This window comes from Panthera onca, chromosome C2 (assembly GCF_046562875.1).
Source record: "Panthera onca isolate mPanOnc1 chromosome C2, mPanOnc1 haplotype 2, whole genome shotgun sequence".
Classification (NCBI taxonomy): Eukaryota; Metazoa; Chordata; class Mammalia; order Carnivora; family Felidae; genus Panthera; species Panthera onca.
This window is the reverse complement of record NC_138347.1, coordinates 66,937,671-66,962,657: the sequence shown is the minus strand read 5'-3', so window position 1 is coordinate 66,962,657 and position 24,987 is coordinate 66,937,671. Positions and strand designations below refer to the sequence as shown.

General features: G+C 33.3%; 1 protein-coding gene across 10 annotated transcripts in view; it reads right to left on the bottom strand.

Annotated features, from left to right (window-relative positions):
• The window catches only part of STXBP5L (syntaxin binding protein 5L), a 380,897-nt gene that overhangs the window by 84,915 nt on the left and 270,995 nt on the right, over positions 1–24,987 (bottom strand). For 7 of the 10 annotated variants that reach the window (XM_060639858.3, XM_060639856.3, XM_060639862.3 and 4 more), the window contains exons 19-20: positions 15,365–15,516; positions 13,317–13,388 (exon numbers count right to left, since the gene is read on the bottom strand). In XM_060639858.3, the coding sequence (XP_060495841.3) occupies positions 13,317–13,388; positions 15,365–15,516 (224 nt within the window). The remainder of the gene's footprint in view (positions 1–13,316; positions 13,389–15,364; positions 15,517–24,987) is intronic. The other 3 variants (XM_060639861.3, XM_060639863.3, XM_081796590.1) reach the window with 1 other exon arrangement.

Below are 24,987 nucleotides of genomic sequence, written 5' to 3'. Positions count from 1 at the left end.
ATGATGAAAGAAACTTATAACGTGATTCTGTTTATGTCCCTCCCATCCTTTGTTACTATTGTCATTTATTTTTCTTCTACATTTTATAAACCCCATAATACAGTTAGTTTTTAATTTAAAAATTAGATAAACTCCTAGGGATTTTAAGAAATGACAAAATAATCTTTTATATTTACCCACATATTTATTCTTCTAATGCTTTTCATTCTTACTGTATATCTAAATCTCCATCTGGTATTATTTCCCTCAGCTTAAAAACCTCCTATACTGGGGCACATGTGTGGCCCAGTCAGTTGAGCACCCAACTCTTTGGTTTCTGTTCAGGTCATGACCCCAGCAGGGTCATGGGATCAAATACCACAGTGGACTGCACACTAAACATGAAACCTGCTTAAGATTCTCTCTCCTTCTCTCTCTCTCTCTCTCTCTCTCTCTCTCTCTCTCTCTCTCTCTCTCTCCCCTCCCTCTGCCCCTCTCCAACCCCCCCCTTGCTCTTTCTCTCTCTCAAATAAAAATTAAAAACAAAATCAAAAACAACCTTTACCATATCTTGTAGTGCAAGTCTGCCCATGACAAATTTATTTACCTTTATTTTAAAATATTTTTGCTAGAGGGGTACCTGGGTGGCTCAGTTGGCTAAGCATCTCTCTTTTTTTTTAATGTTTATTTATTTTTGAGAGAGAGAGAGAGAGAGAGAGAGAGAGAAAGCATGAGTGGGGGAGGGGTGGCAGAGAAAGAGGAAGACACAGAATTCAAATAGGCTCTGGGGTCTGAGCTGTCAGCACAGAGCCCAATACTGGGCTCGAACTCATGAACCATGAGATCATGAGCAGAAGTTGGAAGCTTAACCGACTGAGCCACCTGGGTACCCCATAAGCATCTGACTCTTGATTTTGGCTCAGGTAATGATCTCACAGGTCATGAGATTCTTGGGATTCTCTGTCTCCCTCTCTCTGTTCATGTTTGCACATGTGCACTCTAAATAAACAAATAAATAAATAAGACTTTTGCTAGATGTACAATTCTAGTTTTTCCTACTCTTTGCAGTCCATCCATCTATAGAAGGCCCACTCCTTTCTGCACCTGTGCCCAGATCAGTCACTTGCACCAAGTATGGGAGCAGCTGCAGCTTTCTGCTCATCTATGAATGTCTCTTTCACTCTGGAATTCATTTAATCAAGCCTTCTTTGAATCTACCACTTTTTAATATCTCCACAGAAAAGTATGATTTTAACTTTATCATTGTATTTATCACAGGGTTTTATTACTGTTGCGATCATTGTTGTTACTACAGGAATGAACTTTCATATCTCAACATCCTGTCTAGAAATGGAAAGCTCCTCTCTTGGTTTTATTTTATATCTTGGAAATACTGTGAAAGCTGGACTGAAGACCTGGAAGACCAAGAGAATGGTAACTAGTCAAATTGATTAATCTATTCCTGATACTAGTAAGTACCCAATGAAGTACTCAGAGTACATTCCAGATAATTGTGCTTTTCCCAAAGATTATACTGAGATTTCCCAAAGAGATCTCCCAGAGATTAGGTGGAGAAAATTATGTCTGACATATAAATAGAGTAAAGCAAATTGACTAAATTTGGAAGATTTGTACAGTGATTCATTAGAAAATGCATAATAATAATATAAAAGAAAACATATAATAAATCCTGGTTGAAAACAGATATAGAAATTTTATGGTAAATAAACAACTGAATATCAGAAGACAAATCCCCTTTGGGGTACAGTGAATTATATCAACTTTTATTTAAAAATGTTAAGCATGTACAGTTGACCCTTGCACACAATAAGAGTATGAACTGCATGAATCCACTAACACAAAAATTTTTTTTAATAAATAAGTATAGTGCAATATAATGTAGTATAATGTATTTTCTTTTCCTTATTTTCTTAATAACATTTTCTTTAGCATACTTTATTGTAAGAATACAGTATATGATACAAGTAACATACAAAATATGTGTTAACTGACTGTTATCCATAAGGCCTTTGGTCAGTAGTTGGCTCTTGGTAGTTAAATTCTGGGGGAATCAAAAGTTAAACATAGATTTTTGACTGCAGAAGAGGGTTGGTGCCTCTAACCCCACAGTGTTTAAGGGTCAAGTATATACCTATAATGTATCTTAGTGTATAATATAATTAAGATAGTATTTGAAATAGCAACTTGTGAATGTTAAATAAAATATTAGTATTCTTTAGAGACTAAGACACAAGTGTCTCCATACATATAAATAGTCTATACTTTGGGGGATTTTCTTACCAAATTATCACTTATCATATAAAATGCTCTGGTCTGAATTTTTTCCAATTTGATTGACATTTTGGTGAGATAATTTTTTTCTGTGGGATAGTATATTATAGGATATTTACCTACATTCTATTTACTAGATGCCAGTAGAGCACCCCTCTTCTACTTGTGAGGGCCAAAAATGTCTTCAGACATTGCTAAACTTCCCATCGGGAACAAAATCATTCTTGGTTGAGACCACTGCCATAAGTTATATTAGCTTGTTTTATTTGTTTGACTCACACTGAGATTACTCACTAAACTCTAGAAAACCCACACATATTACTAAGTAATAGCTCTCCTACTTTTTATTTCCTTGTGCATTTTGTTTAAATTCAAAGATGAAACTTTATATTTTACCCACTAATTACAGTTCAATGTAGTTGCTTTCTAACACAAAGTTTTGAGGTAAAAAAATTTACACTCTAAGACTAATTTCAAAAAAAAATAAGTAAAATATAGACCTGAAAATCAGATATATAAAAAAACCATTTGTTTAACCAAATCATACTATTTTTCAATTTATTCCTCTTATTATGTAGCTCTCTCCTTTTCTTTTATGTACCTATTACAGTAGAGAAAACCTCCTATTAACTAATCTTTTACATCTGTTCTGATTCCCATCCCTTCTCCCCTTCTTAAGGATTTTGCTCCTTTAGTTACCCCCTCTGTCCCTTATCACCAGTCTCTCTTTCTCTATGGATCACTCTCTATTTGCATTAACTTTAAAATATGTTCTTTATCTAAAATGGAAAGACAAAAAATTCCTCCTCTTGACACTTTATTCCAGTCAAGTTACTGACTTCTTTTTTCTACACTCCTTCATAACCAAACATCTTGAAAGAGTTATCTACTTGTTCTGTTTCCTCATTTGCCACTCTTCTCTCTAATGTAATTTTGGTTTCTCTCCCAATACTTTTCACAAACTACTTTTTAAAGAATCACTAATAACCTTCACAGAGCAAGACACACTAGTCACTTCTCTGAGCTTATTTTACTTAATCCTATCTTTAGCATTTGACATGGCTGATCGCTTCTTGAAACATTCCCCTTTTTTTTTGGCTTCTGCAACAGTCTCCTCATTTTTTCTCTTTTCTCTGGCAAGTCCTCTGGGCCAGCTGCTCCTCTTCTTTGAAACGTAAATGTTGAAATTCCTAATGTCTCTATCCATAATCCTCCTCTTCCCTCCCTCTGTTTCCCCTTTCTCCCCTGTCTAGGTAATTTCATTTATTCCCATGTCATTACATATTATCTATATGCTAAAGACTCAACTAACAGCATTGATATTCAGATTTGTTTAGCTGTCCACGTGACATCTTCACTTGGATAAATGACAGACATACCAAATTCTAACATGTCTAAAACTGAAGTTTATTTTCCTTATTACCATGTCCTACTCCAACCCTACCACAATCAGTGACTCAAGCCTAAATCTGGGAAGAATTTTTGATTCCACTCTCTGATCTTCCACATTGAATATAATTAGTAGCTCTAATGTACTAATGATATTTGGACCTATCCTTTCTTCTACAATAACATTGTTAAAACCCTAGTCAAAGCCACCTTCAATTCTTGCATAGAGTACACACTGGCCTCCTAACTGGTATAATGGCCATCTTTTCTTTTTCTTCTTCTTTTCTTTTCTTTGCTCTTTTTTCCCCCCATGATATTTTCTTCATGCAGCAGTGTGTGTGGATGATATTTTTAAGACATAAAAGTATATCATTCTCCTCCTTGAAATAAAATGGGATTTCTTATAATTGCCTCAGGACATGTATAATCTTATTCCTGCTCATCTAGACATCAAAATCTTAACTCATTTTCCCTCTCAGTCCTTTTCTATTGCACTCCCAGCCTCCTTGGCCTTCTTTTTATTTCTAGAAGATAGTTAAGTCCTTTACCTTTAGAACCTTCTTATAAGGCTATTCACTCTGCCTGGAATACACCATTTCCTGCCTCATGTGGCTAGTTTTTTCTTGAAAAAAAGCTTTATGAAGGTTTAATTTACATATTTATAAAGTATATGATTTGATAAATTTTGACATACGTATACACCTGTGAAACCATCTCCATGATCAAGATAATAAACATATCCCTCATGCCCAAGAGTTTCTTTGTGTCTTTTTGTAACCCTCCTTCCAGCCCTTCCCATAAGTGCCCCTTCCTACCCCCAGGCAACCACTAATCTGCTTTCTGTCACTATGCATTAGTTTTCATTTCCTAGAATTTTATATGAATATACACCTCTTTTTGCCTGGATTCTTTTATTCAGTGTAATTATTTTGAGATTCATTGATGTTGCAACATTTATCAATAGTGCATACCTAGGGGGGAAAAAAGAGAGGCATACCATAATAGACTCTTATCTATAAAGAACAAACTGAGAGTTGCTGGAGGGGAGGTGGGTGGGAGAATGGGTTAAGTGGGGGATGGCTATTAAGGAGGGCACTTGTGATGAGCACTGAGTGTTGTATGTAAATGATGAATCACTAAATTCTACTCCTGAAACTAATATTATACTATATGTTAACTAAAATTTAAATAAAAACTTGAAACATTAAAAAAAGGAAAAAAAAGTGCTTACCTTTTTATTGCTTAGTAAACCACTGAACAGATATAACAGAATTTGTTTATTGGAGAATTTAGTTGTTTCAGGTTTTGACTACTACAAATGTTTCAGTGTTTGATTGCTATGCATGTGTTTGTATTGATATAGGCTTTCTGCTTTCATTTGTCTAGTTTAAATAACGATATAAAATGACTAGATCATGTTATAAATGTATATTTAAATCTTTAATAACCTGCCAACTGATCATACCATTGTACATTCCTACCAGTAGGGTGGGAGAGTTCTGTTTCTTCCACATTCTTGCCAATACTTGGTGTGATCAACATTTTTGATTTTAGTCACTCTAACCGATGTACAATGATATGTCATTGTAGTTTTTTTTAATTAATTAATTTATTTTGAGAGAGACAGAGATATTGCAGGCTGGGGACCAGTAAAGAGAGAGGGAGAGAGAAAATCTGCGCTGCCAGCACAGAGCCCCACGTGGAGCTAAAACTCACAAACCATAAGATCATGACCTGAGGCAAACTAAGAGTTGGACACATAACCAAATGAGCCACCAAGGCACCTCTCTCATTATAGTTTTAATTTGATTTTCCTAATGATGAATGTTGAGAATCTTTTCATATGCTTTTCTTTATTGTTTAATTCTTTAATTTATTGATTGATTGAATTATAATAAAGGACTATCATTATATTTCGGGAATATTCTCTATTTAATTATTTTTGATATTCAGCTGGATTTGATTTCCTAAAACTTTTCTTTTTTTGTGTATAATATTAGTTTCAGGAGTAAAATTTAGTGATTCATCACTTACATATAACACCCAGTGCTCATCGCAAGAGCCCTCCTTAATACTCATCACCCATTTAACCCATCCCCCTGCCTACCTCCCCTGCTGTAGTTCTCAGTTTGTTCTCTATAGCTAACAGTCTGTTTTCTGCTTTGCCCCTCTTTTTTCTTTTTCCCTCTACGTTCATCTGTTTGTTTTCTTAAATTCCATGTGAGTGAAATCATATGGTATTTTTCTTTCTCTGACTGTCTTACTTTGCTTGGCGTAATACTCTCTAGCTCCATCCACATTTTTGCAAATGACAAGATTTCATTCTTTTCAATGGCTGAGTAATATTCCATTGTGTGTGTGTATGTATGTGTATATATGTATGTATGTGTGCAGATATATATATACACATATATATGTATATGTGTGTGTGTGTGTGTGTGTGTGTGTATACACCACATGTGTATATATATATACACCACATCTTCCTTATCCATTAATTAGTTGATCAACATTTGGGCTGTTTCCATCATTTGGCCATTGTTGTAATCATTACAGTTTTGATTTGTATTTACCTGATGATGAGTGTTGTTGAGTGTTTTTCATCTGTCTGTTAGCCATCTGTATGTCTTTTTAGGAAAAATATCTATTCATGTCTTCTGACCATTTTTTAAATGGATTATTTTTTGGGTGCTGAGTTTGATAAGTTCTTTATAGATTTTGGATACCAACCCTTTATCAGACATGTCATTTGCAAATATGTTCTCCCATTCCGAAGGTTGCCATTCAGTTCTGTTGGTTGTTTCCTTCCCTGTTCATATGTTTATATGTTATCAGTATATCTTCCTTTGTGAACTACTTATTCAAATTTCTTGCCCATATTTTTATTGGGTTCTATGCTTTATTATAGTTTTTAGAATTTTACCAATCTATTCTACATACAAATCCCTTATAAGATATATGCTTTGTAAATATTTTCTCCTAGTGTGTGGCTCAACTTTTCATTCTCATAACATTATCTTTTGAAGAGCAGAAATTTTTATTTTTGAAGAAGTCCAGTGTAGTCATATGTTCTAATATGAAGCATGTTATTTAAAAAACTTTTGCCTAACCCAGTATGATAAAAATCTCCTCTTTTCCTAGATTTATAAAAATTTTAGGTTTTATATTAAGGCTAATGATCTATTTATAAGTTAATTTTTTGAAAAAATTTGTCACAATTATGGATCAAAGTTAACTTTTTTCAATTGTTTAAGTATCATTTGTAGGAAAAACAATCCTTTCTCTACTTAATTTGCCTTTGCACCTCTGTCAAAAATTAGTTGTCCAGGGGCGCCTGGGTGGCTCAGTCGGTTAAGCGTCCGACTTCAGCTCAGGTCACGATCTCGCGGTCCGCGAGTTCGAGCCCCGTGTCGGGCTCTGGGCTGATGGCTCAGAGCCTGGAGCCTGCTTTCGATTCTGTGTCTCCCTCTCTCTCTGCCCCTCCCCTGTTCATGCTGTGTCTCTCTCTGTCTCAAAAATAAATAAACATTTAAAAAAAAAAATTAGTTGTCCAAATATATTTGTGGGTATATTTCTGAAGTCTCTATTAAGGTCCGTTGATCTATTTGTGTTTGGACTGACATTAAACTGTTCAATAACACTAATTTTTTAAAAAGTCTTTAAATCAGGTAGTGTTGGTCTTCCAACATTTCTCTTTTTTTAAAAAAAAGCTCTTTTGGCTCTAAATCTTTTGCATTTCTGTGTGGACTCTAGAATCAGTTTGTCAGTTTCTATTAAAAGTCTGCTAGAGTTTTATTGGAATTGTATTGAATTACAAATCAATTTGGGGAGAAATGAGATCTTAACACTGAGTCTTGTGAAACATGAACATGGTGTAATTCTTCATTTTTGAAGGGTATTTTTTAACTTCTCTTAGCAATGTTTTCAGGTTTTCAATCTGGGTCTTTCACATCTGTTGTCTTATTTATCGCTGTTTCATATTTTTGATGCTATTATGAATGGTATTTTCAAATTTTAATTTCAGGTTGTTTGTTTTGGGTAGATAGAAATAAAATTGATTTCATACATTGACTTTGTGGCCTGTACTTTGTTAAACTCACTTATTAGTTTTAGTAGCTCTCTGTAGAATTCTTTAGATTTTTTTCTTTATGGATGATGATGTCATCTATGAAAAAAGATGATTTAACTTCTTTTCCAATTTAGATAACTTTTTTTCTTGCCTGACTACACTCACTAGAATCTCTAGTACAATGTTAACTAGAAGTGGATGTGAATTCGAAGTTTTTTCTAGTCTGGCTGCTGGGAATAGGCACTGTTTCCTTTAATCCCTTCAGATGGTTCTTTATGTATTCCTAGTTAGTTTCATCATAGTATGTGTTGATCAGTACTTTGGTGAGGAGGAAACTATAGATCTCTGGGATCTTCTTTGTGAACTGCAGTTGCTCTGGTTTTCCTGGTTTCTCATCTCCATCTCATTAACTTAGGGAGTCAACTGGGTTTCTCTAGGGTTTCCCCTCCTCTTTTGCTGCAGTCTGCAAACTCTCAGGGCAGGAATGTGTGTGGTTATAGGGTTCACTTCTTTTGTTTCCCATTTTCAGAGATTACTGTATTTCATTGCCTGATGTCCTGCATCTTAAAAAAAGCCATAGTTTCATTTATTATATCTGTTTTGTTTGTTTGTTTATTTTAGGCAAGACATTAATCTGGTCTGTATCTTGGTCTGAAGTGTAAGTCCAAGGCATTGTCTGCTTCATTCTTATCTGACACAATTTCACTTAAATATTTCCTCCTCAGATAGGCCCTTCTCTCATAACACTCTCAAAAATAGGTCCACCTTTTCCCCCTTATCTCACTTTTCTCCTTGATGGCTTTGCTTTTTTCAATTATAATAGTACATCTATGGATTCTTTACATGTTTTACATATATGCATTCCTTACATGTTTTCTATTCTAAACTGAGGAAAGAGTCCATAATTATTTCATTCATCACTGTATATCTTGTGCTTAGAAAAATGTTTGACACAAAAGATGCTTAATATTTTTTTGAATAAATGAACTCTTCCCATTTATTATTTACCATGATTTTTGCTCATTTTTGTTCATTGAGGCATTCTTTCCTTTCTTATTCTTTGTTTTACTTTTCCATTTTTTATATTCTCAAGTTCATTTTATTTTACATTCATGTGCCTCTCTTTGCTAGTTCTCTTTTATTCTTCTTTCAATTTTTCTTTATGCTTCTTTTTGTGTTCCCAGGATCTGTTACCATTCCCCACAATCTGAAAAAGCCATGCAGTGAGAGTGGGAAAATATCTATAGATAGACTTGAGACTTTTTGAAGGATCTTCCATTGCATAACAAGAAGTTGATGCACAAGCAAGTTTGTCTGACAGTGTTCTACCTTAAGCCTATTCCTCAACTCCTTTGGTTTAAACAGCATACTATTATTTTCTAACTAGCAAAATTTCTGTCATTTTCACAAGTAGAAGGAGCACTAGTTGACGAGGCAGCTGACTGGATGTTAGTCATTCCATAGACCAGTTGTTATACTGGAAAAGATATTTAACCTCTCTGAGGCTTGGTTTCATCTTTTATTAAAATAATAATGTCTACTATTTATAGAGTACTTTTACAAACATTAACCAAGAAAAGTTCCATAAGTCTTTAAGGGAGTTAAGGGATTATAATTTTTACTTGATATTAGAGAAAAAGAAACTCAGAGAAGTTAAATGACTAGCCACAGATTACCAATATAATGAGTACTTCTTAAGTAGAAAAAGTAGAACTTGATATAAACCTCTGACTGCTATGCCTGCTGCTCTTTGCAAATCATTTTATTGGTTCCACAAATCATAATCTGTCAAATACAAAGATTTCCTTTGAGCCATAGAGTTTTGTTATTCTATGATGTGAAAGATTTGCAGATGGAATAAAGATTTAGTGTAGGCAGTTCCTTGGAACCTAAACTATCTTACAAAATGATCAGTGAAAGAGCCCAGGAAAAGATTGGTATTGAAGTGTTTCTCCAGAAATGAAAGTATAAAGTTCAAAATAGAATGCATGTCACTTTGAGATGTAATAAAATATAATATATAATCATGATATAATAAAACATAAAAGATAAAAACTGGATTTCAGAGAGCACCATGTCTAATCTCCTCAATTGTGAAAAATAATTTTAAATTGTTTTGTTTTTGAATATATTATTTCATTGATTGTGGGTAAAAACTGGGTAAAAAAGTGGTTTCTGATTATAGTATAATGGGATTGATTTCCAATGACCCTGAAACTTTGAGACACTTAGAGACACTGAATAATACAATGGAAAGCATATGAAGTCTGTTTTGCATCAGATAGGCCTAATTCCCACTCATCGTAACTTTGAGAAACTAATTTAATATCCTTTGTCTTCATTTTTTTTTCATCTATAGAGGAATCTACAGATAAATATCTATCTGCCATAAAGGGTTACAATGACCATTAAATAATATAACACTGAGTCAAACTGCCGAGCACAATCCCCGAATAGAATAGACACTCAGTGGACGTGGATTAAGTTTCCCCAAGTAGGAACAATGCAGATATGCTTTCCTGAAAGCTAGGAAATAATTCATGAAAGGCCAAATAGTCTCTATTGTAATAAAATGGAACTACAGAAACATAACCAGGTTTTATGATCCAATAAATTAAAAGCAAGTTTTCATAAAATTTATTTTTAAAAGCATATTCCAGGATATACCTTCAAGTCATTAATCAGTCCCGTATGATGTTGATTATCAAGAGAAGACTTTAAAGAAATTTGATTTCAAATTCCATGGCTTGTCTGAATTTCTAGGGAGCTCACTGGTGGAGACATGGAGGATCTCTTAATGGCCTCCTAAGGACTTGGTTTTACTTCTGTCTTGACACTTCAGATCTTTGTTTAGAAAAAACTATTTGTTTTGCAAAATTCCAGTGAACCCAATAACTGCAGAAGCTATTTCTGTTCTTCCTTGTCAAATCTGAAAAATCCCTTGGCTGTTCATATGAGCAGAAAGAGCCTGCTGTCATGCTCTATCTTACTACCATCATCATTTAACTACTGAGCACATATTTGTGCTAGGTATAGAGGGTATAAAGAATTTTAGATATACTCTTCACATTCTTCCCATGCATTTGGAAAGGTAGAGCACATGCATAAAAATAAATAAAATACAAATGAATCTACACCAACTACCAACTGGTTCACGTTCTACCATGTCTACTATAGGCACTGTAGGCATTTAAATGAATTGGCATAACAGGGCTCTGATGGCAGGAGGAAAAGTTTACAATAGGAAGTAAAATTTGAGCAGGGTGTTTTCAGAGGGGGGATAATATGCATAAATTATAAGGATAGCAAGATAAATACCCTTGGCTTAAGGAGAGTGTTTTTATAGAAGAGTAGTAGAAATTTCATTTGAAAATATAGATAGGAATTATATTTTAGGGTACCCTGAATGAAGATTTAAAATCTTTGCTTTTTAAATCTGAAGGCTGTATAAGAGTATTGAAGGGTCAGAATAAGTGAGCATGTCTCTGAACTTCATTAACTGTTACACTGTGGTTGATACTGTAGAATCATGATTAAGAGCCTGCTCCTGCTTCTTATCCTCAGCATAAGATTTCTCTTTTTACTATAAATGCATTGCATTTTTATTATAGAAATGTCAGAAAATACATTAAAACTAAAAGAAGAGATGTGTAAAAGCCACAGTCTCATGTTTAGAAACTTTTTTGATCCGTATAGATGGATACATTCTCTCTCTCTCTCTCTCTCTCTCTCTCTCTCTCTCTCTCTCTCTCACACACACACACACACACACACACACACACACGCACACACAGTCTTGGGGGAATCCAACCCTGAGAAGGCTAAACTGGGATTCAGAAGCTCCAGTATGTGTGTTAAACCGTGTGGAGACTATTTACAGGAAAAGTTTTGGCTGAAACATTTTATGTGGAAGCGAGTGGGTGTGAAAGAATAGTATTAGGGTAGGAGTCAGCTAATTTTTTATATAAAGAGCAAGATAGTAGATATTTTGAGTATCATGGGCCATATGTTTTCTGCTGCAACTGCTCAACTCTGCCATTGTAGTATGGATGCAGCCATAGATAATATGTAAATTATGAGTTTGACTGCATTCCAATAAAGCTTTATTTTGGGGAAATGAAATTTTACATAGTTTTCAGGTGTCAAGAAATATTATAATACCTAATTGGTTTCTGTTTTAGGATCAGCAGAAGCCAACATAGATATCAGTGTTCTATCATAAGTCACCAGGAGAAAAGACAGTGAAAAGCAACCAAAAAGGGGGTGTTCTACTAGAATAGAAAACTAGAGAATACCTATGATGAAAAATAAGTCACCCTATGGGCATTCCCAGAAAAATTTTAAGGATTTCATAGGAATTGGCATCCTTTAGCTAGAGGAAGACAATGTTTTAGGTTATTATTAATGATGTGATCCGATTAATCATCTACAAACTGGTGAGGCGAGGTCTGAAGAAATTCAAAATACAAACAATAAGTGTGTGTATACATGTATATGCCTATTTTATACAAACATGAAGCCATCATATATATTGTTAAGCAACCTTCTTTTTTTTTAATATGAAATTTATTGTCAAATTGGTTTCCATACAACACCCAGTGCTCATCCCAACAGGTGCCCTCCTCAATACCCATCACCCCCCCACCCATCAACCCTCAGTTTGTTCTCAGCTTTTAAGAGACTCTTATGGTTTGGCTCCCTCCCTCGCTAACTTTTTTTTTCCCCTTCCCCTCCCCCATGGTCTTCTGTTAAGTTTCTCAGGATCCACATAAGAGTGAAAACATATTGTATCTGTCTTTCTCTGTATGACTTATTTCAGGTAGCATAACACTCTCCAGTTCCTTCTTTTTTAACATAACACTGATCAATATGTTGTAAACCTCTTCTTGTCAATGAATGTTAGCCCATAATATCACTAATAATATCTGCACCTCCAATCATACCTTCATTCTCCATTCTTTCTGAACTAGTTTTTAGAATTGCTTACTCCATCATCTTCAAATTTGCATTTTCTACCATGGTAAATGTTAATATTATTGGATTTTTAGTTTGTGACCTTAATTTCCCAACTTCACAGTGTGTTTGTGTTTTCTATTTAAAAAAAAAGCAACAGAAACTAGGAAAGTTAGCTAAGTCTAAGAAATCCAATTACTTAGGAAAATACTGTAGTCCTTGTTATAATACTTTTTAAAAATGAGCAATGGCATAAGGTTTTCCAAACAAGAAAGTATTCAATTATTATTGATACTGGCATTACTATTATTGATACTGGTTTACTATTTATAAGGGCACCATGGCTCTTCCTCCTCAAAACAAAAGACAGTGACTCTGGAACTAACAGAATATGGTCTGCATGGTTTGTAATAAACACTGAAATAATGGGTGTGAATAAATGGATAAATGATATTAGCTATTTGAAGTATTTATATAATTATTAAAATTATCAGGTTGCACTTCCATAACAAAACAAAAATTTGCATGCATGCTGAATGTGTTTTAAAAAACACATTACTAAGCACAGATGTATGGGTTTAAATCAGGCATTAAAACTTAGAAAAGCTATTTGCCTAACCTTTATAGAACTTACTCTGATAGGAAGTACGGATCCGTTTCGTTAAATCAGGATAAAAGTTAGACAGGCCACGCATGCAAAAGTTGTCTTTGGAACATGCCAGAACATCAGCATCAGCAGCAGGCAGGGGAAAGAGAGAAAAATAGTCTAAAGTGAAAGGAAGTGATTCATACCAGAATCTAGAACAGCCAAGATGAAGAAATTGCAGCAAGTTTAGGTAACCAAATTAGAAAGGAGATATTAAAAAAATAAATCAATTAGAAAGTAAGAGGTGATAGATGAATGATGACAGTGCTATAGTAATTTTATTTAATCAAATATAAGAGTAGATGTCATATTTGTCATATGATTTTTATGTAGTAAACTTATTTCACATGTAAATAATACTTATGTTACCTCATAAAAATCAAAATGGTTCTCTTCAATCCTCAGTATTAAAAAGACAGCTTAGGGATTTTAGTCTTTGGTATTTTATTTTTATAATATAAAATGAGTATTCATTGTAGTCATTTTATACACTAAATATGAACAAAGTTTATGACTTCATCACAGTTTTTCCAGATTTTAAAGTCATCAAAATTCTAAGCTCTAATCATAATTGAGTCTCAATAAATTTAAATTAAGTAGCAGTTATACTGTTTGTCGCAATATACACCTTGTCATACCATTGTATAAACTGAGTAAGTAACTTAGATACTGGCATAGGATCCAGTTTTTCAAATTCAATTTGTGCTTTCAGTATGCAAGTATTGCCTCTTATACCCTAATATTTTCCTACCCTAGAGTCCATAAACTTTAAAAAATCAATCTTCTCTTTCCCAATCATGCGGTAATCTTATGGAACATGCATGCACAATCTCTTATTCTGCCTTCCTTTCAAAAGCCAGAAAAGGTAGAGGCAGAACCTATACAATTTGAAATTTCCAGCATTCCTAAAATTATGCTAAAAGCTGAGATCACTAGCAGGAAACAAAGAGACTTCTATATTCTGAAGGAGAACTTTTGTGCTCCTGAAAAGGGTCTAAATTAGCAATGTAGAAAGGGTTAAGGTTCATTAAAAAAAAAGAAAAAAGATTAACAAAGGGAAGAATTTCAGTATATCAAGTTAATTTTTCATTAGTCCAAAGGGAAACTTCTTTTATTATAACATTTGGATGTTAAATTTGGCACATTTGCTATTTAGTAAATAACACCTATCATAATGTTCTCTTTTTATTTTAAAATATTCTTTACAGGAGTATATTTAATAAACTAAACACATAATACTATAGATGTATTTCCATCTGCAAATCTTTGAGCTCAACTGATTTTTTTTATCAACTAAACTATATCAGTGGACAGAAAATATGCAAAATTTTGTCAGTGTTTACAAAGCCAACTATTTGGATAAATACTGAAATTTCAGTAAACTTTGGATAATTTGGCATACCAAAATTTGGCATTATATAGAAAGTATTTCTGCTTATATATTAATTAACCTTATATATTTTTCCTTTATAGTTATACAAATTTATTGGTCCTGTCAAGCAAAATGTTATCTTTCATAGCATTTTAAAATGTTAATAATGTTTATTGCATTTGTGAAAATACCTCCAAGAAAATCACCCTCCAATAAAGAAAGGTGACAGCTAGAATATGGAGTTTAAACAATTAAAAGTAGTGAATATTTAAAATTATATTTTTGAATATTAGAAGAGATATTAGAAGAAAACTATCCTGTTAAAATACAATTATTGCAAATAATTTTTTCAAATACAGAGCCTGATTTTCACAGCAGTTTTGTATTTAATAAATTCTTATTTTCTCTTATTTCTTAGGAATTCAACCTATGAAACTTGAGGTGTTCCCTAACTTTGGCAGCAAATTGAAGTTTAAACACTTCCTTTATCCTTTCAAAGATTCTCACTGTATTTCCGCCCAATTTTATTTACATAGTATTATAAGTTATATTGACTTCATATTGCCATGCATTTGAATAGCATTACAGAAGAAAGATAAGAAATCTAAAGGTAAGAAAACAGATGAACTAATCAAGTTCATAACCATTTTGTTTTATCTCCTACCTGCAATGAACTGCTTGTTTTTTCGAGGAGACCGTGGTTGACGTTGGTATAGGTCACTTGATCTATATAGGTCAATGGTCCCCATGCTTAACAGTACTGTCTTCTGTATAAAATCCACCACAGCCAACCCATTGCAGTTCCCAAATGCAACTCTGAGAGAAAAAAAAAATGCAGCTAGAATGTATCACAGTAATCATTATTATTGTAATCTCTGAATTAAACATAATTGGAAAGTAATGCCTTAGGGTTGGAGAGGTAAGGTCGCGATTGGTGTAACGTCAGGAAGGATACCATGCCTTTACACAGGATGGAGTGACCTTGTATAATAGCATATTATACAGTCATATTTTATCATCAATTTTATTATTTAAGTAGTGATTACCCAATCTGCTCTTTAACTTGGTCTTACCTTTTATAGAATCATATAAAATCTTTTTGCTAGCAGTGGGGAAATAGATCAAGAAATGGCATACTGTAATAGCTATAGATGCTTAGGTATATAATTAGATGCCTTTTAAAAATAAAATTATAATTATTAACCTCCAAATTATTTCTCTTCTTTCTTAAAAAATTGTAAAAATATTTATTTATTTTTGAGAGAGAGATAGAGCATGAGCAGGTGAGGGGCAGAGCAAGAGGGGGAGAACAGATTCTGAAGCAGGCTCCAGGCTCTGAGCTGTCAGCCAGAGCCTGATGTTGGGCTCAAACTAACAAACTGCGAGATCATGACCGAGGTCGAGGTTGGATACTTGGCAGACTGAGCCATCCAGGAACCCCTAAATTATTTCTCTTCTTAAACAGTATATATTTAACACAAAATTTACATAAAAAATAACTATCTATATCTAAGGTTTCGACACCATAGTAGATATAAACAGAGATACAATTTTCATTCACAAAAAATTAAAAATTTCTCTCTTGTTTTTTATTTTGTCCTACTTATTAACTTTTGTCCTATTAAAAGACAAACATCATTCGATTAATTTTTTTTACTTCTCCTGAGAAATTAAAACAGCTCTTAGCACTAAGCAGGCATTTTGGTCAGTCTTAATATTTATTAGGCTTACACAAATTCTCTTTTTCTGAATTTACAACATGCCTTCTAGCTAAACAATTGTAAATTTGTGCTGTTTGCTCCCTAAACTAAACAAACACTAGTTACATGACTGTTGTTTTGCTCATTTCATGTAAGTTCTGTGTTGTTTTCTTACTTAGATTGAATCTGGTTGACAAACCATTGGTTTACTCTCAGTTTGATTCTTTCCACTCCACCACATAGCCTTCCTTCCTTACAACAAATGAAAAGTTCTACCATATGAGATGTTTTGCTATTTCACATAGAGTTCTACACCTTCCAACAAGACAGACTTTGGAAACTAAAAAAAAAACCAAAAACAAAAACTATTGTTATAAAAGTCAGCAGAGGGGCGCCTGGGTGGCTCAGTCAGTTAAGCACCGACTTTGGCGCAGGTCATGATCTCACGGTTTGTGAGTTTGAGCCCCGTGTCGGGTTGTGTGCTGACAGCTCAGAGCCTGAAACCTGCTTCAGATTCTGTGTCTCCCTCTCTCTCTGCCTCCCTCCCACTCATCTCTGTCTGTCTCTCAAAAATAAACATAAAAAAAATTTTTTTTAAAAGTCAGCAGATTCTATCTCTATCATTTACAGGTTATGTGACCTTGAAAACAATTAATGAACTTTGTCAGGCCTTAGTTTCTTTACTTTATAATGAGAATTATAATACTAGATTTATCTATTTTTCAGGGCTTTAATGAGCATGAAAATCAGAAAATTGTTATTAAAATACTTTGAAAAATTTCCATACATAAGTAGAACTGATTCTAATATTATAATAAGTAAATGCAATATTATACAAAGTTCATATCTCGAAACTTATACAGGTATGATAGAGTTCCCCAATTCAATACTGACAAGAAAAAAAATAGGAAAGTAGAATGTATTACATCAACCAGAATGATTATTTTTCTCTTTGAATTAAAAATAAGAATACTAGAAAGTTATACCTTAGTGTTGGGGAGGTCAGGCAATGGTTGTTGAAAAGTCAGTTAGAATACTGGGTTTAATTTCCTAACTTAAATAAAAAACTATACAAAATATATTAAGACACAGTTTGCACAGATTGACCAACCAGGCAACACAGGATAACAGAAGGATAACAATCAAAGTAAACTTTACCTAGGTATTCTTCTTGTGTTTTGTTTTTTATTTACAGTTTTATTGAGATATATTTCACATATTATAAAATTCACTGATTTAAATAAAGTGTACAGTTCTGTGGTTTTAAATATATTTGTTCTTACTAGTAAAATGTATTTAGAATTGTGTAATCATCACCACATTTTAGAACATTTCAGTACCGGAATCTGGGTATTCTAATTTAAACTAATGTTCTAATTTAGTGAATGGAGGAGAGACTTTCCAGACTAGACTAGCACAGGAAACTAACACAGAGAGATCAGTGGTCGCACTGAATTGAGGAGAAATAGATCAGACTCTGATGCTACAAAAACAGCCAGAATTTATGAGGTAAAATACTAGAGAGAAAAGAGCTACACAAGGAGAATATATCAGACTCATAGAATGGTTCTCTGGAGCATCCATGTGAAAAAACTCCCCCAGGCTTGGGAAAGAACCACTAAAGAGATAAAGCTGAACAATTCACAAAGTTATCAAAAGGCTGAGAATATTTCATGTTACTACCAAACTGCTGAGATCTCCTAATAGACAAAAAGAAGCAGATATAGTAGTATCACTTTAGGAGTGGGGAACACATTTAGCCATAATCTAAAAGTTCTTCTGAACTCCACCTTAAAAAAAGCTTAGAGACATTATTCTAAGTAACATAACTGCCTTCCAGAAAAATAACCAACACTATTAAAAAGAATCAAACAAAATACCACCATAATGTAAAATTCACAATGTCCACTATATAAAAAGTAGCAGGCATATAAGGAATTCAGAAAACATGACTGATAAGCAAAGGAAAAAATAAATCAAAAGAAACATACCTAGAAATGAAACAAATGATAAAAGTAGCAAACAAGGATATTAAAAATGCTTAAAAATATATATTCTAGATATTTAAGAAGGTGGAGAAAAACATACTCTAAAGTTACAGGAATCAAGACAGGCTGGTATTGAAGTAAAGATAAAAATAAATTTTAATGAAACGAGTGGACATAAACAAACATAAATGGTCAACTGATATTTGACAAAAGCATTATAGGAATTCAGAGGAAAGATATTCTTCAATAAATGATGTGAAACAATTAGATATCCATAAGTAAAAAATTGAGCCTTAAATTTTTACCTTCCATAGTACAGAAAAATTAATAAGACACTTGATTTCAAAAAATAGGCAAAAGATTTGAACAGATATTTCACCAAACAAAATGTACAAATGTGAAATAGGCACTTAAAAGATGCTGAGCATCATTAGTCACCAGGAATATGTAAATTAAAACCACTGATCCCATCAGAGTAGATAGAATTAAAAGATTGGTAACATCAAGTGTTGACAATTATGTGGAAAAACTGAAATTTGAATACATTGTTGTTGGTATTACAAATAATACAACTTCTTTAAAAAATAGTTTGCCTTATAAATATATATAGTTAACTCTTCACCAACACAGGGGTTAAAGGTGCCTACCCCCCCACACAATCAAAATCCATGTATAAGTTTTAACTCCTTCATACCCCCCAAACTTAACTATTAATAACCTACGGTTGACTGGAAGCCTTACTGGTAACATAAACAGTCAATGAACACATATATTGTCTATGTATTATATATTAGATTTTTACAATAAAATATGCTAAAGAAAAAATGTTACTAAGAAAATCATAAGAAAGGGAAATATATTTACATTATTGTATTGAAAAAAAATTCATGTATGAGTGGACCCATGCAATTCAAACTTGTATTGTTCAAGGGTCAAATAAATTCACCATATGACCCAGTAATTCTATTCTTTCTTACCCAAGAAAATGTAAACAAATATTACACAAAGACTTGTACTTGAACATTAATAGCAAATTTATTCATAAAAGCCTCAAACTGGAAACAACTGAAGTTTCCATCGTATAAACACATTTTTTGTGTATCCACAAAATGGATAATGCAGCAATGAAAAGGAACAAGCCACAGATACATATACAATATGGATGAAACACAAAAGCATTATGCTAAGTGAATGAAAACAAACACAAAATTATTTATGATTTATGACTCTATATAAAATTACAGTAAATGCAGTCAAATTGAGGGGCTAGAGGAAGAGGTAAAAATTGAATGCAAGGGAGCATGAAGGACCCTTTTGAGGTGATCGATACTTTTTATATCATTAGTTTGTTGGTGGTTACATGACTTATATTTGTCTTGCATGTTTGTCAAAATTAATATTTCATGCTTAAAATGGGTGATTTTTATTTTATATACATACCTCAATAAAGTATTTGTAATACTAATAAATATTTAGTTAATTAAATTGCTACAAAAAAGAGAATTACACAGAGTTATGGACTCTGGTCCCTAAGAATGTTCTGGAGAGTAAGAGAATGATACGGCAAAGATTTAAAAAAAAATTGGATATTTTAGTTAACCTACCTGAAAGATAAAATGATTTCATGGTGGGAAGAAAAGGTGAGATTTTTTTTTTTCTTCCAATATCTTGTTGGTAAGGAAATTCAAAAGAAAATATCAATCAACAAGAACATATTTTCAAGATTTAGAATTTATAATAAAAATAATTTTTATTAATTTCATCTTTGTTTCTTTAAATACTCAACATCTATCTTAAACTGCTTTATATAAAAATTAGCTATTCTCAATTGTCTAAGAGTTAATTAACTTTTCTGTTTTATAAGTACAAAATATATTTATATATAGAAATTAAAAGTCCACATTAAAAAGTCCCTAAATATGCTACAGGCATCCTGTTCTATTTGGCATTTATAAACAATGTTAATGTATGGACACATATAAATATAAAAAAAAGTAAAAGTCAAATATTTTAAAAACACATTTCTATTTCATATCTTTGAATATGGTGATGCTTTAAGAAATTGCTCTTCTTTCTAAAAGCAACTCAGAAAAATAGGTTTAAATATGTTTGTTCAATGGGTTGGAAAAAAAGCAAAATTTTGCTTTTAAATACCTTAAAAGTTTGTTACTGGTATGAACTTGGGGGAAAAAAGCTCATATAACATTTGTAATCAAATACAAATACATTTTGGAAAATTACTGATTTAATAATTCTGTCTTAAAAATAGCTTTGTTTTTTTTCCCTTGATATACTACCATGTAAAAATAATCATAAAACTGTCTGTGTTTAAATTTAATTTTTTTAAATTTTAAAAGAAAATTTAATTATACCTAGAGTTAAAAATTCAGTTCCTAGTTGTGCTAGCTTCATTTTAGGTGCTCATTGTGATTAGCAGTAATATATTCGACTGCTCAGATCATAATACATTTCCATCACTGCAGAAAGACCTATTGCACAATTCTTTTGTAGGGTATGCATATCTTAAATGTGATTTATTTATTTTACCTCCCTGTGATTTATTTATTTTATAACTGGAAGTTTGTGCCCAATAATCCCATTCACCTATTTTGCTCCACCTGCCAACACCCTCCCCTCTGGCAACTACTAGTCTTCTTTGTATTTACAATTGTGTTTCTGTTTTTTTGTTTGTTTGTTCATTCGATTTGTTTTGTAGATTCTACATATAAGTGAACCATATGGTATTTGTCTTTCTCAAACTTATTTCAACCTCCATCCATGTTCCATCCATGTTGTCCCAAATAGCAAGATCTCATTCTTTTTCATGACCAAGTAACATTCCATTATGTGTGTATGTATGATATGTGTCACATCTTCTTTATGCATTCATCTATTGATGGATACTTAAGAGTGCTTCCCTATCTTGGCTATTTTAAATAATGCTGCAATAATCTTAAGGGTGCATATATCTTTTTGAATTAGTGTTTTTATTCTCATTACCTTTAGATAAATATCCAGCAGTAGACTTAGTGGGTCATATGATGTTTATGTTTTTAATTATTTGAGGAACCTACATGCTGTTTTCCATAGTGGCTACACCAAATTACATTAACATCAACAGTGCACCAGGGCTCACTTTTCTGCATATCCTTGCCAACACTTGTTATTTCTTGTCTTTTTGGTACCAGGCATTCTGACAGGAATGAAGTGGTATCTCATTGTGGTTTTGATTTGCATTTCACTGATGACTAGTGCTGTTGAGCATCTAATTATGTGTTTGTTGGCCAGCTGTATGTCTTTGGAAAAAATGTCATTTCAGGTCCTCGCCTCATTTTAAATTAGACTCGTTCCTATTGAGTTATGTAAGTTCTTTATGTATTTTGGAAATTAATCCCTTATCAGATATGTCATTTGCAAATATCTTCTCCCATTCAGTAAGTTGCCTTTCAGTTTTGTTGATGGTTTCCTTTGACTTGCAAAAGCTTTTTACTTTGTTGTAGTCCCAATAGTTTATTTTTGCTTTTGCTTCCCTTTCATGAGAAGACTTATCCAGAAAAATGTTGCTAAGGTTGATATCAAAGAAATTACTGCCTTTGTTTTCATCTAGGAATTTTATAGTTTCAGGTCTCACATTGAGGTCTTTAATCCATGTAAGTTTATTCTTGTGTATGGTATAAGAAAGTAGTCCAGTTTTATTATTTTCAATTTAACCATCCAGTTTTCCTAATATCATTTTTTGAAGAGATTGTCTTTTCCTCATTGTGTATTCTTGCCTCCTTTATTATAGATTAGTTGACCATTATAAGCATGGGTTTATTTCTGGGCTCTCTATCCTGTTGGTGAATGTGTCTATTTTTATGCCAGTACCATATTGTTTTGACTATTATAGCTTTCATAGTATACCTTGAAACCTAGAGCTGTAATATTTTTAAGTTTTGTTCTTCCTTCTTAAGACTTCTTTGGCTATTGGGGGTCTTTTGTGCTTACATACAAGTTTTACGAGTACATGTTCTAGTTCTGTGAAAAATAATACTGGTATTTTGATAGGAATTACATTGAATATGTAGATTACTTTGGGTAGTATGGACATTTTAATGATGTTAACTCTTCCAATCCATGAGTGTGGTACGCCTTTACATTTGCTTTGATGTCTTCAATTTCTTTTATCAGTGTTTTATTATTCTCAAAGTACAAATGTTTTACCTCCTTGGTTAAATTATTCTTTGTATTCTCTGGTATTTTATTCTTTTTGATGTGATTGCAAATGGGATTATTTTCTTAATTTCTCTTTCTGCTATTTTGTTACTAGTATACAGAAATGCAACTGATTTCTGTATATTAATTTCCTACAACTTAATACTTAATTCATTTATCTACTCTAGTGGTTTTTAATGGAGTTTTTAGGGTTTTTGTTTTCTAAGAATGAGACAGCATGAGTGGGGGAGGGGCAGAAGAAGAGGGAAAGTGAGACTGTTAAGCAGAATCCATGCCCAGCACAGAGCCCCAAGTGAGGCTTGATCTCATGACCATATCATGACCTGAGCCAAAATCGAGAGTTAGATGTTTAACTGAGTCACACAGGCACCCTTGGATATTCTATATACAGTAGCATGTCATCTGGAAATAGTGAAAGTTTTACTTCTTCCTTCCCTATTTGGATGTATTTTATTTCTTTTTCTTGTCTGATTGCTGCAGCTAGGACTTCCAGTACTATGTTGAATAAAAGTAGTGAGAGTGGACATCCTTGTCCTGTTCCATATCTTAGAGGAAAAGTTCTCAGTGTTTGACTGTTAACATGATGTTGGCTGTGGGTTTTCATATATGGCTTTTATTATGTTGAGGTATACTCTCTCTAAACTTACTTTGTTGAGAGTTTTTATCATAAATGGATGTCATTTTGTCAAATGTTTTTTCTGCATCTATTGAGATAGTCATATGGTTTTTATTCATTTTGTTAATGTGGTATATCAAGTTGATTGATTTGCAAATCCTGAACCATCCTTGCACCACAGGAATAAATCTCACTTGATTGTGGTGAATGATCCTTTTAATGTATTGTTGAATTTTGTTTGCTATTATTTTGTTGAGGAGTTTTGCATCTATGTTTAGCAGAGATATTGGCTTGCAGATTTCTTTTTGGGTAGTGTTTTTCTCGTTTTGGTATCAGGATAATGTTACCCTCATAGAATGAATTTGGAAATTTTCCTTCCTCTTCTATTTTTTTGTAATAGTTTGAGGAAAAATAGATATCAACTCTTCTTTAAATGTTTGGTAGAATTCACCTGTGAAACCATCTGGTCTAGACTTACGTTGGCTACTGATTTAATTGCATACTAGTATCTGGACCGTTTGTATTTTCTATTTCTTTCAGATTTACTCATGGAATTATATATTTCTAGGAATTTATCCATTTCTTCTGTGTTGTTTATTTACTGGCATACTTTTTTTTTGCAGTACTGTCTTAAAATCCTTGTACTTCTGTAGTGTGAATTATTATTTCTCTTTCATTTCTGACTTTATTTGAGTCCTCTCTCTTTTTTTATTGAGGAGTTTTCCTAAGGGTTTATTAATTTTGTTTCTCTTTTCAAGGAATCAGATCCTGGTTCCTTCCTTCCTTCCTTCCTCCCTCTCTCCCTCCCTCCCTCATTTATTTCTGCTATGATCTTTATTATTTCTTTTTGATGTTCAGCTGGGTGATTTCCAGTATCCTGTCTTCTATATCACTAATTTGTACTTTTGCATCATCTTATCTGCTGTTGATTCCCTCAAGTATTTTTCATTTCAGTTATTGTATTCTTCAGCTCTGAATGGTTCTTTTTAATATTTATCTTTCTGTTGCAGTTTTCACTGTGTTCATCCATTCTTCTCCCAAGTTTGGTGAACACTTTATGACTGTAATTTTGAACTCTTTATCAGGTAGATTCCTTATCTCAGTTTCATTTAGTTCTTTCTCTGAGGTTTATCAGTTTTTTCATTTGGAATATATTCCTCAATCTCCTCATTTTGCTTCACTTTGTGTGTTTCTACATATTACATAGATCAGCTATATCTCCCAGTTGTGAAGCAATGGCCTTAGGTAGAAGATTTCCTGTGTGGCCCAGAAGTGCAATCCCCACTGTTCACCAGAACCAGGTGCTCCAGGCTGTCCCCTATATGGGTTCTGTATTCCCTTTTATTGTGGCTGGGCTGCAACTGCTATAGGTATATTGGTAGGTTGGGTGGCCCTTGGCACAGCTGGCTAACAGGCCTGGCTACAGCTTCTGTCAGTGTGTTCTTGGGGGGGGGGGGGCTATGCTAGCCCCCCTTGTGGTTAGCTGCAAGGTCTGGCCATGACCATAGCAGCTACATTGGTGGATTCCACACCCCCCCCCCACACACACCCCCTGGCAACTCCTAGGGCAGGAGGCACTTTGAGCTGTTGGGGCAGATGAATTGGGTAGAATGGACCCATAGGGGAATACCAGGGTGGAATGAGTAATGCTAACCAGGTAGATGGAGGGTATTAGAAACAGTGCCTTCCAGTACCAGGCTAGCTTGATAGAGGAACATGAAAACTGGCACCCACATATGCACATATTCCTGAATAAAGTTGCTACAGA